General features: G+C 35.1%; 1 protein-coding gene across 4 annotated transcripts in view; it reads right to left on the bottom strand.

The window, feature by feature from the left end:
• Positions 1-1,462: 1,462 nt before the first annotated feature.
• The window catches only part of LOC128246987 (tudor domain-containing protein 15-like), a 53,566-nt gene continuing 35,713 nt past the window's right edge, over positions 1,463-19,315 (bottom strand). For 2 of the 4 annotated variants that reach the window (XM_052970222.2, XM_089356750.1), the window contains exons 9-11: positions 10,485-10,535; positions 2,757-2,816; positions 1,463-2,027 (exon numbers count right to left, since the gene is read on the bottom strand). In XM_052970222.2, coding sequence (XP_052826182.2) covers positions 1,885-2,027; positions 2,757-2,816; positions 10,485-10,535 — 254 coding nt within the window. In that variant the 3' untranslated portion in view covers positions 1,463-1,884. The remainder of the gene's footprint in view (positions 2,028-2,756; positions 2,817-10,484; positions 10,536-19,315) is intronic. The other 2 variants (XM_052970223.2, XM_089356751.1) reach the window with 1 other exon arrangement.

The following is a 19,315-nucleotide window of genomic DNA, read 5'->3' as shown; positions in this document are numbered from 1 at the left end:
GGGAGGAATGAAGGCTGGCAACATCTGAGTATGAGTGCATGTTGGATATGCTAACAAGTAGATCATCAATATATAAGAAAAAGAGCATAGAGGAGAAAACTTAATCTTGGGGTACTTCAGTAGTACATGCAATAAGATCTGACAGGAAGCCACTGAGGCAAGAGATGACGGATGGAACTCAAAGAGTAGCAGTTTTGATAGATTTGTGTGCTGCATACAGTTGAATGCTTTGCAGATGTTGAGTAATTAATTTTTTTTTAAAGAGATTTTCTTAATGCCAAGGATCCACTGGTGAGTAGCATAAGAGGGAAATTCAAGTTGCTGGGATAAGTTGTCAATGGCTGTCTTCATTAGCTTTGCAGTGATAGAAGTAAGTGCAGAAGTATGATTAATGGCAGGGTCAGAGTAATTGCTCTTCTTGGAAATGGGACAACATAGTTGTGGGTTTCCAAAGATCAGGATTTATCAGTGGAGAGAAAAATAGAAAGAGAAATATTGAAGTATTTGGTGTGTAGAGAGTAACTCTGATATACATTGACCAGGAAAATGTTCCTTTCCTTACTCAGACAATGGCCTTATTGATTTCATACTTGGCATGAAGGTGTGTGTCAGTGGACCTGATGGAGTGGGAAGAGAATTTTTGGAGGAGGTTTACCTCATATGACTAATGTCAAGTTGAATTCAAAGTGGGCAGCAAAAGAAAAGATTTTCTGCAGGGAAGTACTCACTGAGTTCAATATGAAATATATGATGTAGTCTTACAAGAGTTGCCGTGTTGGCAATAAGGTATCCAATTTGTAGGTGTCAGTGATTTTCTACAAGTATTATAGATGTGTTGTCTGGACTTAAAGTACAGTATGAGTGAAACATTTGGAGAATTCAGAGCTGTAATCTTGAGTGGGATGAAGAGAGAGAGGTACACATGAAAGGAATGATTACAGTCAACTGCTTAAATTCTCCTGGCACTGACAAACCCATTACTACAGCCATCTTTTTTCAAAAATGTTACCAAGCCACAAGAGACAAAATACAGCCACTCATCACGTTCAAACTTATTTGTCCCCTCTTTACATGATTTAGTCCACTAAGAATTATTCAATCATCAAGCATCTCCGCTACTCCACCCCTCCCTAACTGAACTATTTAACAAAGCTTTATCTTGATTCCTTTCCTATTCCTCTTCTAAAACCCACATCAATATATTGTGTGTGTGTTCTATTTAAGCATGTATGGACTAGTTTAAATAGATTACCCAAAGGAAATCACTCAGTGTGTTAATGAATAGCAAGGCAATAGTAATAAAGAAGTGTTGTGTAATGTCCATTGGACACAACACAGACATGTTATATATTCACACATGCACACAAACACACATAGAAAATGTCAGCCAGTGTACCAAACTGCCATTAACTGAACAACAGATTCAGCTGTGATAAAGACAGATCAGTTAAACAACAAACAATTTAAGAACAAAGTTTTATTTAATGCAATCATTTAAAATTTTCTTCCCCACCACGAAATTTTAAACGCTAAACATTATAATGTGAAAAGAAACTAGCAAAAAAAAAAAAAACCCCATGTAAAATTGCAAGGACAGATTAAGTAAATAAAGAAATAAAAATAAATTAAAGATATTTGAGAAAAGAAAATATTAAGTGCAGACATCATTGGAAGAATCAGTGAAAGACAAGACGTGATTCCAATCTTCTGAGTCTGAAAGATTAGCTCTTTCATCTGTAATCTCAATAAAACCTCAGGTTTATTCACTTTGAACAAGGCATTCTGGCAAGGCCATAGGTTTGTGCCTCGATAGAGAGTGAGGGGCATGCACCCACTCACCTACAAGCAATCAGATTGTGGTTTGCAATCATTTGCTTAGTCATTCTACAGTTCATCACTTGACTCTCTGCTATCCTTATGTTCTGATTTTTCCTCATCAAACTGTTCCTCAATGTTTTCATTTGATGTTTGATTCTCATCTATTTCACTCAAGTCAGAAAACCCTACAGTGTCCCTAGTGATGCAATCTGAAAAAGAAATAAAACATATTCACAGGAAATTATTTCATTTAGTCCAGTGAAACCCATGCAAAAATTACAACATGGATGAAAATAATGTTAATGGTGATAAACCATAACATTTACTCTTAAAACAAAGTATAGAAACAACTTTCAAAATGAACTATCTTTCTTATGCAAAACCTTGTTTTGTGGAGACAACACATATTTACAACTTTAAAGTAACAATAACATTTCTTTGATATATTGCCACTAGTTTGTTGGTCAGCAATGTCAGCTGTCACCAACTACTTCTAATCTCCAGTCATGTGACTGTAAATAGTAAACTGAAATTTAAAAATTTTAACTACATGAACTAGATTATTTGAAACAAAGGCTGAACATACCACCAACAGCAAAAACACAGTAGCTATCTGTATCCCCACCTCCACATGCACCAATACATACTTGTTTCTGATTATCAAAATATGAACAAACATTAATAACTTCCAACTCACTGGGGCAAGGTGTACATCAGTAACTATAAGTACTTCTTTATAGATTGTGTGGTAAGAGTTGACTAATTGCTGAGAAATAATGTCTTAATAAAAAATGAAGATATGGCACTAAAGTATCAGGTTGAAACTAAAAGTTTAAGGCAGTGATCCTGTATGGCCAAAACCATAATAATGCTATAATAAAACTTAACTTCAGAGGTATACAAAGAGGTAAAATAAACACATTGAGAACATAACTCACCTTTAATTGAATGATTGCAAGGAGAAATGGAGATATGTTCTTGAGGGTTGTCATCAGAATCTACAGTAACAATGAAAAATGACTGTATCAAAATAGTTAAATAAACTGGTAGATTTGTCACTATCAGAACTAGAGGAGAAGTTTCAGGTGTGGAAGCAAGGTCTAGAATTGAAGGGCCTTAGAGTCAACCTAGCTAAAACCAAAATCCTAATAAGTAGGAAGGTAGATAAAACACAAACCCCTTCAGGTAGATGGCCCTGCTCAGTATGTAGAAAAGGAGTAGGTAGTAACTCTATAAGATGTACCCGGTGCAAGCTATGGACACATAAGAGGTGCAGCAACATCAAAGGCAGGTTAACTAGCAAGTTAGTTTTTGTTTGTGGCAGATGTTCAGGTGCAATAAAGACTGCAAACAAACAGGAAACAACTTCTATCTCATTCCAGGGTGAAAAACTAGAGGTAGTCGATAGCTTCCGCTATCTGGGCGACCAAGTTAGTAGTGGGGGTGGGTGCGCTGAAAGTGTAGCTGCTAGAATAAGAATAGCCTGGGCAAAGTTTAGAGAGCTCTTACCCCTGCTGGCGACAAAGGGACTCTCACTCAGAGTAAAAGGCAGACTGTATGACGCATGCGTACGAACAACCATGCTACATGGCAGTGAAACATGGGCTGTAACTGCTGAGGACATACGTAAGCTCGCAAGGAATGAAGCCAGTATGCTCCGTTGGATGTGTAATGTCAATGTGAATACCCGTCAGAGTGTAAGTATCTTGAGAGAAAAGCTGAACATTAGAAGCATCAGTTGTGGCGTGCAAGAGAGACGATTGCGCTGGTATGGACATGTGGTGAGAATGGAGGAGGATAGCTGCGTGAAAAAGTGCCACACCCTAACAGTTGAGGGAACCCGTGGAAGAGGTAGGCCCAGGAAGACCTGGGCTGAGGTGGTGAGGCAAGACCTTCGTACATTGGGCCTCACCGAGGCGATGACTACGGACCGAGACCTTTGGAAATGGGCTGTGCGTGAGAAGACCCGGCAAGCCAAGTAAGATCGTTGCCAGTGCCCCTGGACTGGTTCTTGTGCGGGTGGCACATGAGATGCACCATTTTGAGCGTGGCCGTTGCCAGTACCGCCTGACTGGCTCCTGTAGGATTTTCGAGCGAGATCGTTGCCAATGCCCCAGGACTGGCTTGTGCGGGTGGCACATAAAAGACACCATTTCGAGCGTGGCCGTTTTCGTGCGGGTGACACGTAAAAGCACCCACTACACTCTCTGAGTGGTTGGCGTTAGGAAGGGCATCCAGCTGTAGAAACTCTGCCAAATCAGACTGGAGCCTGGTGTTGCCATCCGGTTTCACCAGTCCTCAGTCAAATCGTCCAACCCATGCTAGCATGGAAAGCGGACGTTAAACGATGATGATGATGATGATGATGATTTGTATATATATATATATACCCAAATGTTAGCATGATTAATAATGTGTGTTAACATAGAAAAATGTGTTTGAAACCATAACTTATATATCTAAATATTTTTCTGTCTTAAAACAGGAGCAAGTCCCAGATGTAGAGGAGTATAATATAATAAGATTGTATAATGTTTATGCTATTTTCATGAATATGTGTGGCCTAGTCATTAGGATGTTCACTTTATCTTGAGGTAATAAGTTTGATTTCTGGACTAAGCAGCCTATTGTCTCCTTGAGCAAGACACTTCATTACATGTCACTTTTAGTCTACTCAACAGTAAATGAGTAACTAGCTAGGATGCTGGTGCAGCCTGCTCTCTCTCTCTCTCTCTCCATTTGTCACATCTTGAATGTGTCACAGAGTCATGGGAGAAGGCGCTGAGAAGATATCTGCTTGTGGTTATAGAAGCACCTAAAACAGTTTAGTGAAAGCATGGTACATACTACACAAAGTCATATTCACCCACAGATAGTGGTAGAGTACATTCTGCTGTTTTAAAGAGTGCAATCAATGAAATCCTGCTGAAATGATTTAATCAAGAACTTATTGGGGGGGGGGGGGGAATTTGCCTCAAGGAATAATTCAACAGCAAACCAATAAATCACTGATGAATGCTGTATATGGAGATGAACTAATTCATTCACAGTATAGCTTGGCCATGATAAGTCAAGAACTTGCTATAGGGCTGAACTGTTCACACAGAAAAAAGGAAAAGCACAAATGATCTGAGACATTGAGCTCAGAACAGCTTGGTCGATCTGCCTCTCACCATAATTGTTCTTAATATTAATTTCATTTTGCCAGTATCAACTTTACCTTTATCTTTTTTTGGGGGTGGGGGGATAAAATAAGAACCAGTTGAACACTACTTGACTCACACCCACCCCTGAAATTGCCGACAATGGGCCAAAATTTGAAACTAATATTGATTTCATTTCTGTCACAATATGTGTTTTAAATAAGAGATAAGTGTTAGTTCTTAAAGTATTAGCATGGAAGTAGATTCATTTATGAACCAAAGTGTATTTAAGTAAATCCAATAACTCTAAAACTCCACACATTTTTGTTTTTACCAATTCTTCCCTAGAAATGCTGTTCCTACAATGTATCTCCTCTGACAATCTTCAAAGTAAACATTATCTACACTGATTCCTTTATCTTTAATCTACCTACGCAACAACCCCCACTCTGCTATTAGGGACAGGATTCTTGTAACTGATGCAACAAAAATCTGCAAATCCAATAAAACATTTACAAGAAGGAATAAAAAAAATAAAGAAATGATTAAATATTGATCCATAAACAGGAGAAGCTAGAAGCAAAAGACAAAAATCAATGAAACTGAAAGTTGAGGAAATATTAAAATTTTGATGCAATTGCTAGTAACTTGAAGACTGACGAAGATATTGCAATGTTTTGTTATTTTCTGTTGTTATTTAATAGTAGAAAGACGTTTGAGTTTTGTCAGATAATGAAAAAAGATAAGGATAATCTTAAACCTAAACAATTTTTCCAGGAAAATCAGAGATGAAAATAAAGTGTTATGTTTGTTCATATAACCACACACACACTGAAAGAGAATTTCTATTGTATTTATTTGTAAACAAAGGGCAATTACGAGAACAGAATTCAGAAGACAACCCATCTAGATGTTGTTGGAATCACAAATGTTTATTACTATTACATTTCTGCTACATCAATAAATGCTTCTTCTGTTGATCTGGGACAGACACACTGACAGAAGCACCACATTTTCTGTTAATTATACGATTTGCATGGTATTATTCCAGCACATATCTTCAAGGCTAATAATCGCCAGGGTCACTTCTCTTGACAGCAACACTGGAGCCATTATGGTGTATTTCCCAATTTCTGTTTAAAGTACAAAGCAACACCAAGAAGATATATTATATGGATTCTCTTTGTTTGAAGAAGTGTCATCATCATCTGTCTTCCGTACTCTCATGGCTGGATGGTTTGATAGGAGCTGCAAGCCAAAAGACTGCACCAAGCTCTACTGTCTGCTTTGGCATAGCTTTTATAGCTGAATGTCCTTCCTAATGCCAACTGCTTTACTGAGTGGACTGGGTGCTTTTTATATGGGACCAGCACTGATGAGGTCTGCTTTAGCATGGTTTTACGGGTGGATGTCCTTCCTAACACCAAGTACTTTATAGAATGGGCTGGGTACTTTTTATGTGGTACCATCACCAATGAGGAACATCACATAACTTGCAAGACAAAGATCCTTCAACTGAGAAGAACTATTGTGAGAGGTGGTTTTGTTCCAGGTGATGAGAGGTTAAACTATGATAGAGGGACAGAAACAAGTGTTTTGTGTAGAAACACGGTTATCCCAGTCTGAGTGAGAGAGAGATGGTGATGTACCAAAACATAATCTCAAGGTACAAAGCTGTGAATATAAATGGAATGGTAGAGGATTGCATAGGGTGTATGAGCAGGGAGTTCACAAAGGTGCAAAAAGGAGAGAGAGGAGGTTGCACAACTCATAGTACTGGACTGTTACATTGAGTTGATCTTGAATGGATTTGAATGCAGAATGAAAAGGACTAGCACAAAATGCTACACTGCTTTCTGTCTGATGGTTTAGAGATTCTCCCAAATCTTCAGTGGACTGATAAGAAATGGCAAGTTTCCACAGACTTCCATGTACCAAATTTCATTCACAAAGTAACTAGTCAATCCAAGACTACAATAAAGTATACTTGCTATGGCGCTACACAGTGGAGTTGAAACAAAAACCACATGATAGTGAGGTGAACTTTCTAGCCACTTGGCTATGCTTATGCCAGTGTCCTGGAGGTTTTTCCTCAAAATCATTCACTAAATTTATATACTAGAGTGTTACCAGTCATACAAGTAACTTTGGAAATAAACTTCTGCCATCAGGAAATATGGCATACATGTAATAATTGTTAATTTAACTTATCAAATATCTTGTTATACAAGATGATGAAATGAATATTAATTTTCAAAAAGAGAATATTTACTACCTTAAAACAAATTTCTCATTTGAATAACTCCTCCCCTACAGTCATTTACTCCCTCCCCTCTATTGCTATGATTCTTTTTCTCTCACTGTGTTTATGTAGTGTTTTTTAACTTTTTGCCTGCCACCAAGCCTAGTATGTGTACCCATCCCATACCTCTTATGTCAACTACATTTTTTTTCTTTTTGTACCCTACCATTCTTTCTATACAATATAAAGAGTGACTGGAGAAAGCAACCCACCAACCAAACAACATTTATATTGTAGGCCAATATAAATGTTGTTTGGTTGGTAGGTTATTTCTTCCATAGAGGGAAGAAAGAGTTACAAATAAGCAAATTTACAGATATAAAAAGGTTCATTCAACTCAGAACACTCGTTCTTTCCTTCTCATTTTCCCCTAATTAATTATTTTTGCTGTTTCTCTAATACAACCAGATTTATAAAAATAACTTCATCTTCCACTCCACTCCCATACAAATATAATACACAATGAAGAAACACCTACTTTGTGTTGAACTACTGTTAATATACAATATGACTATAATTCTTTAGCATTTTATGCAGTAAATTAGATTCATGGCCTACATTTTTATTAAAACCATTGCTTTAATAGTAGACATATCACTTCCCAAGTGGCCACAACCTAGTTCAGGTCAAATACCGACATGTAGAAACAATAGAAAGTCTGCAACTATATCTGAGATGACTTGTTAATCTGAAGTTAGATCTGTCAATTTGTCTGTGCCCAGGAATAAAGAATTACTAATAAGGACAAAGCACACACATGTACATACACACACTTTTTTACATATACACAGCACACACGTGTACTTGCATATATGTATGTATGTATATATTATATATATATATATATATATATATAGATAGATAGATATTTATATACACAAGCAAAAATTAAAAAAGCACCAACTAAAGCAAGTAAGCAAGTCAGTCATGAGAAACTCAACAGAAACAAAATTTTCTAGAGAAACTACAAAGAACCAAAAGAATTTCATGCATAAAAATCACATCATCATCCTTTAATGTGTTTCCATGCTGGCATGGGTTGGACAATATCAATGCAAAACTACAACACTAATAACAAGAACCAAACTATGTGATATTCTGAGAGAAGGAAAAAGTCCTATGTTTAAATCAAGAGTAAATTAATGATTTGCCAATGTATTTCATATTTAAGCACAAAAAAGACAGAAGCAAATAGATATGATACAAAATTGGAAATAAGACATTAAAACAACAATGCTCTGTGTGCATGTGTGTAAGTGAATGGGGAGAAAGTAAATCTAAGTATTTTTATTCTTTTGGTTTATAAATTTTTATATATACAACACAAAAAGAAGTTTTTCATGTCATTTTTATGAATAAGTAACTTTTTTTTACAAAGTTGCTTAACCCTTCTGTTACAATAAACTGCTTTTGTTTTAAATTAATTTTAAAACTAATGACAAATTTAGTTAGTGTTTAGAACATAACTTAACATGAAATTTTGATGTAAGGTTTTAAAATCTAGTTCACTTTAAAACAGGAAGTTTGTGTTACAGAGTAAGGAGCAATCTTAGACAGGTTGGTATCAAAAGGGTCTTAATTCATATAGATTTATAAAAAGTAGCACAACTCCTTATATAGAGAAAAGTGGACAAATTCACTCATGGGAATCAAATCGTGTGTTTGCTTTAGACTGGATGGCTGTGATAGCAGTATACCAGAGAGACTTGCTGATTTTTAGCCATGAAATTTAGAGGTATCATCTTAAGAGTGAGAAAGGAATTCTATTCCATTTTCATTTAAGCAACAACATTAAAAATGATTGATCTATTCTCAAATATCTCAATGCTTCAAAATGTGACCTAAAAACAAAGATTTATCTATATTTCATGATCATGTAATGTCAGTATAAGAAATGCCAGACTTAAAACAACAGCCTTATACTTTCCCATCAAAGTTTTGATTGGTTATTGTAAAGGTTATAGTGATTAGTCTAATAGCTGAATACACTTCAAAACAAAAAAACAACAAATTGATAATGCAATTTTAAATCTACCAATCATTCTACTGCTGACAATAACAATAAAAACAATGAAAGTAAAACAAAAGATCACTCATTCTGAGGTTGAATATAGAGAGAATCATAAATCCATGAGTGAACATTAAATTAATGATATTATATATATATATAAATATATATATATATATATATATATATATATAATCATTATATACAGACATTTTGTAAAAAATTACTTTTCTAAATATGAAAAAAAGTAGAAACAAGATATGCAAACAGAACAAAGTTGTTATTTTAACACAAACACTGTGTTTGTGTGTGTGAAAGTGATGCCGGCTGACATGAGATACCCACTGCAAAAAAAACCAACACATAGGAAGAAAAAGTCAAGTTGTATCTCAGGATTTTGGATCTTACAGAAAAAATGAGGCAAGATTAAGAAATGTGAATGGTACTGTAGTTCTGTCCAACCAATATCAGCAGGGAAAAACACACATGCAAATAGTGTAGTTGAGCTGTGATTAACATAACAGACAACACTGAGCCAGTAATAGAAATGAGGTTCCAAGACTGCTCATCTAGTGAGTTCGTTCAAAAGTTTAACATGGATCTGAATGTGGAACAAGTTACAGACAACACAAAGAAAAGTAATAAACGCCATTTACAAACAACGTCTATAAAAAAAAAAGTGAGTTTCTATGGGGTGAAAACACGAACAACTTAGTAAAGGAGAAGAGAAAAAAGAAACCAAAACAAAACATGTTTGCTTCCTCCACCATAGAGGTCATTTAACCCCTCCCACACCAGTTTTTGACATCAGCCACCCAGCCTCAGGATTGAGATAAGTCTCTAAAGACAAAAAATAACCAATTTAAAAGGAGTCACCACCCTACTCAATACCTATACATACCAAGCACAAACAGAAAGCTATATATAAACATTTGGTACAATATTTCATCACAAATCTATGTCATGTTCTACACCTAACTTTTAGCTCTATCAAACCAAATTTTGGTATATGTGGTACACTATTGCAAATTACAATAAACAATTTATTTTATACATGTGTGTTGGTCATGTTCTATGCATAATTACATGTGTGTGTGTGTGTGTGTGTGTGTGTGTATGTGTAGCTATACACAAACACACACTCTTGTGAGTGTATATAAGAAAGAATAAGAGAGAGAAAGAGATAGAGAGAGACTATGTTGAAAATAATTACCGTCAGATAAACAGCTGTCACGGCAACAGGAGATGTCATGGAATGACAATTCTGAAACAAAGTTAAATTGGTAACAGAATCGACAAAAACATTATCCCTTAATAGAGCGGAGAGATTTTTTGTTATATGTTGTTGTTTTTCCTTATTTATGAGTTTCTGTTTATGCTGATTAGGTTATTATTGGCTGATTTGTTAGAGACCCATGCTAGGAATGAATTTAAAGACAGACTAAAGATGGACTCTGGCTTTGAGTTAACCAATCAATGTTAAGAAGACATGGTTTAGACCTGGTTCTGACCAGACAGAAGTATTTCTTTGGGTGACAGGGTTAAGACAGTCTAAGTTATTAAAAAAGTAAATCAAATTTGAAATTGATTTGCTTTTTATGTAATTAATTACTGTTTGTATAATTTTTAATAAACAATTTTTTTTTATTTTTCAAATGTATCTGAAATATTACCTCATCAAAGGTACCCATATGAATATTTGGTAATGGAAGGGTTTTAAAAAGCCCCAGTCAAGTGATACCCTTTTGGTATCAAATCAACATTGCCAAGTAATCTACTTACTGTCTCTACTATATATGTGATAGTCTTCATATACTACAATATACACTTACTACCACTTCTACTGTACATAAGTCTTTCTACACCTACACCAACACTATTACTCTCTGAGGTCAATTGGTCTGCTAGAAACCATTGAAATCTCCTTTAAATCATATAACCATCTGTTTTTTTTTAAAAAGGAGGACAATGAATAATGTAGGATACATTATCCAAAGTCTCTCCACTCCCACAAAAAAGATGGCATGGTCAATACTGGAATATTTGTGATTATGTTAGCACAATCAAAGTAAACCCAGGATAAGTCTGGTTTAATAATTCCAACTTGGGTACAAAGCCACCCATTTGAAGTAGTGAATTAGATCAAGCCCAGTATTTGACTATTACTTTATTTTATAGATTTGAACTCAGAAAATAAAGAGATGAAAGAAATGCCAAGAATGATACTATCAGCTTGCTGGCTTAGTCTGGTTTAATTATAAACACAATTTAGATCTATATTCCACAGAGTGTAAAATTATGTACACTGGTATTTTACCCGTTCTATATGGCATACAGTGTCTGCCTACAAGAATTTGTAGACCTAGCTATGCATAGATTATGGCAGTGTTTCCCAACCACTTTTTAGCTATGGATCCTTTGATTCCTATTTTACTTGGATGTACCCTCCTAGCCATTCGATGCTTAAAAAATCATATTTTTATAATTAAATATTATCAGGAATCATTAATAAAAAAAAAAATTGTTAAAATATTTTGTGCATTGTAGAAGTATAACCAATTTATACCAGATAGATTTTAAAATTTTATATGTACCTCATCTGAAAACCACTGGACTATGGCATAACAATGCAAATTACACCTAACTTCTTAATGACTAAACTGATAGAAGCTAATTATAATTCTCAATATCATGAGGCCTTTAAAAGACAGCATTTTTTGCCAAGGGGCTCTATACAGCCAATTGTTGGTCTGGAATGGGGGTGTTCTTAATGTGAAAACTCCGCTAAGTCATGCATTTAAATTCATAGTAAACCTATTTATAACCAAAAAGTTGTTTTGGTTGGTCTCATTCCTTGTGCAACAATGCATGCAGAAAAAACAAAAACATAAAACAACAACATATAACAAACAAAATACAAAAAATAAAATTGAATACAAACAAACAAAAAAAATAAACACCAAACTAATGCAATATTTGGAGAAAAGCAAAAAAGAAAACACCCAAAATTTTGGTAGTCCTCCTGTTAATATCAGTTGACCTCAAAAGTATCTTGGTCCAAAACCTGTAGATAAAAAAATTAATACACACACACACACACATATATATACATAAGCTTTACATTCATTTTTCCAGTCTAGCATCTGTGAGGTAGATTTTGTTAAAACAATTGTTTTTACATGGTCAGTTGGTACAACTGACACCTCTCACCTGTAATTCTTTCCTATATTGACATGAACCCCACTCAAAACCTTTATGAAGTGGTTCCAAAGACTCAATTTTGAGTGACATGATTAGGTATACAAACTTTTTTTTATTCCCATATTTCTGTTGAAATACATTTTGTTTCAATTTATTTTAAAAATAATGAATTTATTAAAATTTGCTGTTTCATTACGAAGCTGGTGTTCAGAACATGAATTAATGGGTTTTGATGGAAGACTTTGACATCATTTAAAACAAGGGGTGGTCTCAGGTGGGTTAGCATAAAAAGGGTTAAATTTCTTTTAGAACCCTCTGTCATCTAATACTAGTGAAGGAGGGTGTCTGTGTGCATAATAGCCAACAGTTTTCAATTTGATTAATTTATTTTCTAAGATTGTAGTCTGACAGAAGGTAGCGCTGTAGTATAAATGAGATAGCCATCTTATTTATGTAATTTGAATGGTGGTCAGTACTGCAAAGTGACTAAAGGCTGAAAGTTGGTGATTTTAATAGAATGGCAGCAAAATGAGTAATAGTGAATTCCTGATAAACCAAATGATTGAATATTGAATCCTTGAACCAGTTTCATTTCATTTCATTATCATTTAACATCTCTTTTCCATGCTGGCATGAGTTGGAAGGTTTGACAGAATCTGAAGAGCCGTAGTGCTGTGTTGAGTTCCAACGTCAGCTTTGGCATAGTTTTTATGGGTGGATGCCCTTTGTAAAACCAACCACTTTACAGAGTATACTGGGTGCTTTTGCTGTGCCACCAGCACTAGTAAGATTGCCATGTAAACTTGCAAGACAGAAAAAGAACAAGAAAAAAAGAAAAAGCTCCCATTACTAGGAGGGAAGTATTTGAAAAGGAAAAGAGGTATCAAAAGGCTAAAGTATGATAGAGTGACAAGCATGGGTATCTTGCATCACACCATTTATTTACCCACCATCTGAAGTCAGTAAAAATCAACAAGTGCCTCTCAATATGATGACTGAAGCAGTTGAATAGTTATCAAACTTGACCAGAGAAAAATGATCATTGATGGACTATACTGACTCAGAATGTTTGGTAACAAAATAACAAACTTCAGCATCAATTTTTATGATTTAATTTACCAAAATACTCAGAAACAAAGTAATAGTCATGTCATAGTCAAACTTATTAACCCATTTCATACCAACCTGCCTGAGCCCACCCCTAATTCTACAACAAAAGCTTCCAGTTTTAAAGTGATCTAAATTAAACTTTTCCATCAAAATTTTATGTTAGTTTGTTCTAAACACCAGCTTAATAAAATTATTTTACTAAATTCTTATCAAAATTAATTGAAACAATAGCAGTGCATTTCAATAGAATTTTGGTTATAAAAGGGTTAAAGACATTTTGTTTTATATTTGATTTCTTTCTTATTAGTCAAAGGAAAAGGGCCAGTGTTGTCTAGAACCTTTGTAAATCCCCAGACTGGGGAGGCCAATAAAGTTGATGTTCAAAGAATCTCTCTTGTTGGGTGCATGCAGGTGAACCTGACAAGGTAATGAGAAGAGGTTTAGTTCCTTGTTGAGCTGTTTCACTTCATTTATTTGTAGTAAGGTTAAAGGACTTAGTCTGGAGACAGATGGACTTCAACAGGCAGACTTGGTCCTAACACTTACTAAATGACCATGGAGCCTTCAGTGGCAACCTAATGACACAGAAAGAGATCATGGTACATTTTCTGAGTTAACATTTTGGTGTAACAATTTATTCCTAGATCAACAGCCAAAGGCATAACTGTAAGGAGTTTGCTTCCCAACCATATGCATTCAAGTTCAGTCCCACTGCATGGCACCTTAGGGAAGTGACTTCTACTACAGCTCCAGGTTCACCAAAGCCTTGCGGATGGATTCAGTTGACAGAAACTAAAAGAATCCCATTGTGTGTGTGTTCTTGATTAGATACTGTGTGATGGTTATAAATGAGCATCAGTCATACAAGCAATGTCCATTTCCAATCTTCAGAGAAAACTTGTCTAGCTATGGGGGAAAAGATGGGGATTGGCCATTTTCTATTGCTGGAAAGGCATCCAGTAATAGAAAATCAGTCTCAACAAATTCTGTGTCATTCATGTGAGTGTGGAAAAGTGGATGTTACAACAATGATGATGAATGGTGAACATCTGAAAGAGGAACTGGATGAGGCAATAATGGTATTGTTTACAATGAAATCTCAGTTGCCTTGATGAAGAATATGGCTGCAATGTCATTGGATATCTTCGTATTCTAAATTCAACATCAGGCCAATTAATAGATTTCACTTTGACATATCCTCTTGATAATCCACATCTTTTTTTCCTTTCCATATTACCAAAGATCGAATATAATCGAGTATGATATAAACATTTACACTAATCATTGGAGTATTTCTCGATGACTCTTCAGAAGTAGCTATTAAACTAGCAAGAGAAAGTGGCCCACACTTTTCAGTTTAGTTTTACAAATACACCTGAAGTTACAAACTAAATTCACAAACTGCGATTATAGCTTCACTAAATCTGAAGTGGAAGCCCAGTACAAGATGTGCAACTTCAATAATAATAGTACTCATACAACAAATATTGTTTTGTTGATTAGGCTACAAAATCCAAATAAAAACCTCTGAAACCAATACACTAAATGAGAGTCATTAAGGGTATTAACTTTTTAATATGTAAATCATTATGGTCACAACTCTTAAAAAAATTGTGAACTGTTGTATTTTGTGATGTTCTATATTGATTTAAGTGTATTTAAAGTATATTTTGGTTTTGAAATCCTTGGAGAGTTTAATATTGCTTTTGGAGTATTAACTTTTGCTCTAATAAACATATGAGCTAATTGATCATAGTTATTTAAGTATGGATTACATCCTCAGTTATTGCAGAAAATCAATTTATATCCCTCAAGTAATCGTGTCTTCTTTTCAGGCAAAATGACATTATCATGACTGCCTCAGTATCCCTGGCTGAAAATAAAAAGATAAGAACATCACTTCTACTTGTTGACAGGTAAGTAGTTTATCATGGAAATGTCATGTTTTATTTCAAAGTTCAGATATATGTCAGAATGCAACAATTCACACAAAAACCTGAACTTGTAAAACTATTCAAGCAATATCAACCAAGAACAAATATTTTAAGCAAGCACTGCTGATCTACTTGATAGAAAAAGTAGTAAAATCTCACCAAATCAAACTTAACTATTTAAAAAAAAAATTTTTTTAATAAAAAAAACATTTGATAAGTCCAGAATACACTATGGCCTGAAAAGCAAAAATGAAAAAAGCAAAAAACATTTAAAAGAAAAACCAAATCTCGTATTGATTCTTGTGAGTGGAAAAGAACAGGAATATTTAAAGACTCCAGTCACCACTACACCCACATGTATGTATATTTCAAGCTGCTCTGTTTGTATAGATGAGTGTACATGTTACCAATGTAACACAGTACAACTTATTACATAGGTGGGTTGTCAGTGACTGTGGAAACAGTGACCACTATTGCTACCACCACTCAGAAAAGAGTATTCTGAAGGATTGCTCAGTCCCAGCTGGACAAAAACAAAATCTCTTAGAAGCATGATGAAACAAGCTTAATATTAACAACTTTCTAGCAATATTGAGCAGAACGCAAAAATATATTGACATGGTAAACAAGTACACTATAAGACAACTTTAGCAGTGATGGATCACCAATTGTTGCTGGAACATCTTAGAAAGGAGTAGATAGGACTCCATAACTGTGGTGGATCAATCTGTCTAACCTGCCTTACCGCATGTACACACTGAGTGAAAAACAAGCTGCAGTGGTCAGCTTTAAGGTAGTCTCAAGCAGACTGGATTTCCAGTAAACATCTGTGTCTAGGGCCACCATTCCCTACTCTGTTCTAAATCAGCCAACTATACTTTTGGAAAACACTCTACCACTGCCAAATAGATCAACAAAATAACAAATGGTATCAACTACATCTAGGAAGCTTAACCAAGCCCCTGAAGGAATTTATCTCACGTATACCCTTACTGCAAATAAACTACAATATAATTGCCACAAATCAAGCTTACCTTCCCTGTCAGCCTACCTATGATCCACTACACCATTTTTGATATACAGAAAAGAGCTGTATATCAAAAATGGTCACATTCACCAATGATCATAGGCCTCTGCCATCTTTCCTGCTATTTAATAAGAGAGAGGATTCTGCTGCTGCTGCTTCTAGCAGAGATAAAAGCTTCCCTCCTTAACCTTTTCAATTCTGTTCTTATAATGATTACCATGCTTTTTAAGTGCCAACAACTTATTAGGTTCCTTGGTAACAGAAATGTAAGAACCTATTTCAAGCATAAACTCCTGTTTTCTGCACCCATAATTTATATATTTTCTGCATGTAGAGCAGTATTTCTCAACCTTTTTACCCTTGCATAACCCTTAAAATAAATTACATTTCTCAAAGAACCCTTGCACAAAAAAAACTATACTGTATCTTTCTCATATTTTTTTCATCATAGTTCACATGGTAAATATCGTTATATATATATATATATAAATACAGTTATTTGTTATATTTGAGAACATAATAGATTAGATAGGGTGATGTTTATATTACAATAACCAATAATATGTTGTGTGTGTACAGTAATATTACAATCATGAAATTAGCATTAGCTTACCTTACTCTTTCTTGCAGAACCCCTAATAACTTTTTGCAGAACCCTAAGGTTCCAGAGAACCACAGTTGAGAAATGCTGATGTAGAGTATGGCTACTTGTCAGATAACAGAATCCTGGCTATAACTTTTGTTTTTGCTAGGTTCATTTTGAGGCTTCTAACTTCTGGGCTTGCTTCCTCATTTTGACTTCTTTCTCAAGTTCAACAAATTCTGCTATAAGAACTGAGTTTTCTGAGAGCTCCTGTTCTCAAAAACAGTCTTAAACACCCTTTTTATGCATTGGATATAATAAACAGGAACTGACTCCTGTACACCAGCCTAGCCTGCAAACTTAATTCCTCATTGAACTCATTACCAACTATAAACTATTAACTTGCTTATGGCATTTCTGTACATGGCTTACATGCCATTCATCTACAGATAGTTATCTTAATGATCAGCAGACTACAAAGTATTCCTTGACACACTGTCAGTTACGATGATGAGGGTTCCAGTTGATTTGATCTACAGAACAGCCAGCTCGTGAAATTAACTGGCATGTGGCTGAGCACTCCAGAGACATGTGTACGTTTAACATAGTTCTCAAGTAAATTCAGCATGACACAGAGTGTGACAAGGCTGGCCCTTTGAAATACAGGTACTACTCATCTTTGCCAGCTGAGTGGACTGGAGCAACGTGAAATAAAGTGTCTTACTCAAGGACACAATGTGTCACCAGGAATTGAACTTATGACCTTAAGATCGTGAGTCTAATACCCTAACCACTAAGCCACGCACCTTCACCTACAAAGTATGGTACCTGCTCAAAGGCATTCTTCAGATTTATGACTGCTAGATATAGTGGTTTGCTCTTAACTAAGCACTGAACTCACAAGGAAGAATGAGACAGATAGGGTTCCTTAATTCTGGTGGGTAAACCCACTATTCTGCTGCATGGTGGGTGAATCCAGTAAGATTACAATACACACTCAGTAAAAAACAAGTATGTATTTGCAGTGGCATCCTATCCTGGCACAAACCTGAACTATATCTTATCTAGGCTAATTCTCACCTTAATCAGTTGTATTATAACTCTTTCTGTTACTGTTATGACTTAGTCTAATTTCATGCTTCTGTAGTTGCTTCTTTCACTGTCCTTGTAGCAGCTGATAATGATACCATTTGGCTAGTCATTGGGTAAGACAATACTATGTACCACTTGATTGACTATGTGAACAACTAGCATGTACCTGTCTTGATCAGATATTTTCAGCATCTCAGCAACTATTTGTGATACTTCAGCAGCTTTCCCTGCCTTCATATCCTTAACAGGACTTTTTAATCATACAACTGTCAAATTCTAGAGCGGGTCCCTCTGATATGTATACTTTGCATTCTCCTCATCTAGTAATGTCTCCAAACTTCTATCTTCTTGGTATCAGTAAAAATATGTGTGCTGCAAAATTTCCAACAAAATTTTCTCCAACATCTTCAATTACACAAGTACACTGCTTTACAAACTAGAATCTTATGTTTCTGATTCTTTTAGCAGAGAGCATAGCTAAATCTCTTACTTTCACTCTATACTATATATATCTAATGTCCAGCATCTCTTCTAGCTATTCTTTTTTGCTTCTTGCTAAAAATCTCCCCAGACCTATTTTTTTTAGCTTTATAGTTCTAATAAACAAACAAAAAAATAGCTATATAGAACCTGTTTATATGTGTGTGTACATACACATATATATATATATATATACACACACATACACTACCTCATGCTAGTCAGAAGAGCCATTAGTAGATATTTCTATAACGGCTAATGACTCACACAATGCAACTGTTAAACACAGACAATTGTGCATTACATATATATATATATATATATATATATTCACAACATAAAAATCAAAATAAATACAGCTCAATTGTATGTATGTATTTATGTAAAACACATACTCAAAATTGTCTTCAATGCATGACACATAAAATCTTTTTTTCTTCTTCTGTTGTCCAAATTCTTCACATAATGTAACAAGGAGTAAATGAACATAGTTATACTCATCTATGTCCCAAGTTCTGTTTCTGGTATGTGATTAGTACCCACCACTGCACAGAACTACAGTAGAAGGATGGCAGCATTAGTAGTTGACAGTATAAGTATCTTTCCCAGAGAGAGAG

Source organism: Octopus bimaculoides, chromosome 8 (genome assembly GCF_046866305.1).
Source record: "Octopus bimaculoides isolate indiv1 chromosome 8, ASM4686630v1, whole genome shotgun sequence".
In the NCBI taxonomy this organism is placed as follows: Eukaryota; Metazoa; Mollusca; class Cephalopoda; order Octopoda; family Octopodidae; genus Octopus; species Octopus bimaculoides.
This window is presented reverse-complemented; position numbering and strand designations above follow the sequence as displayed.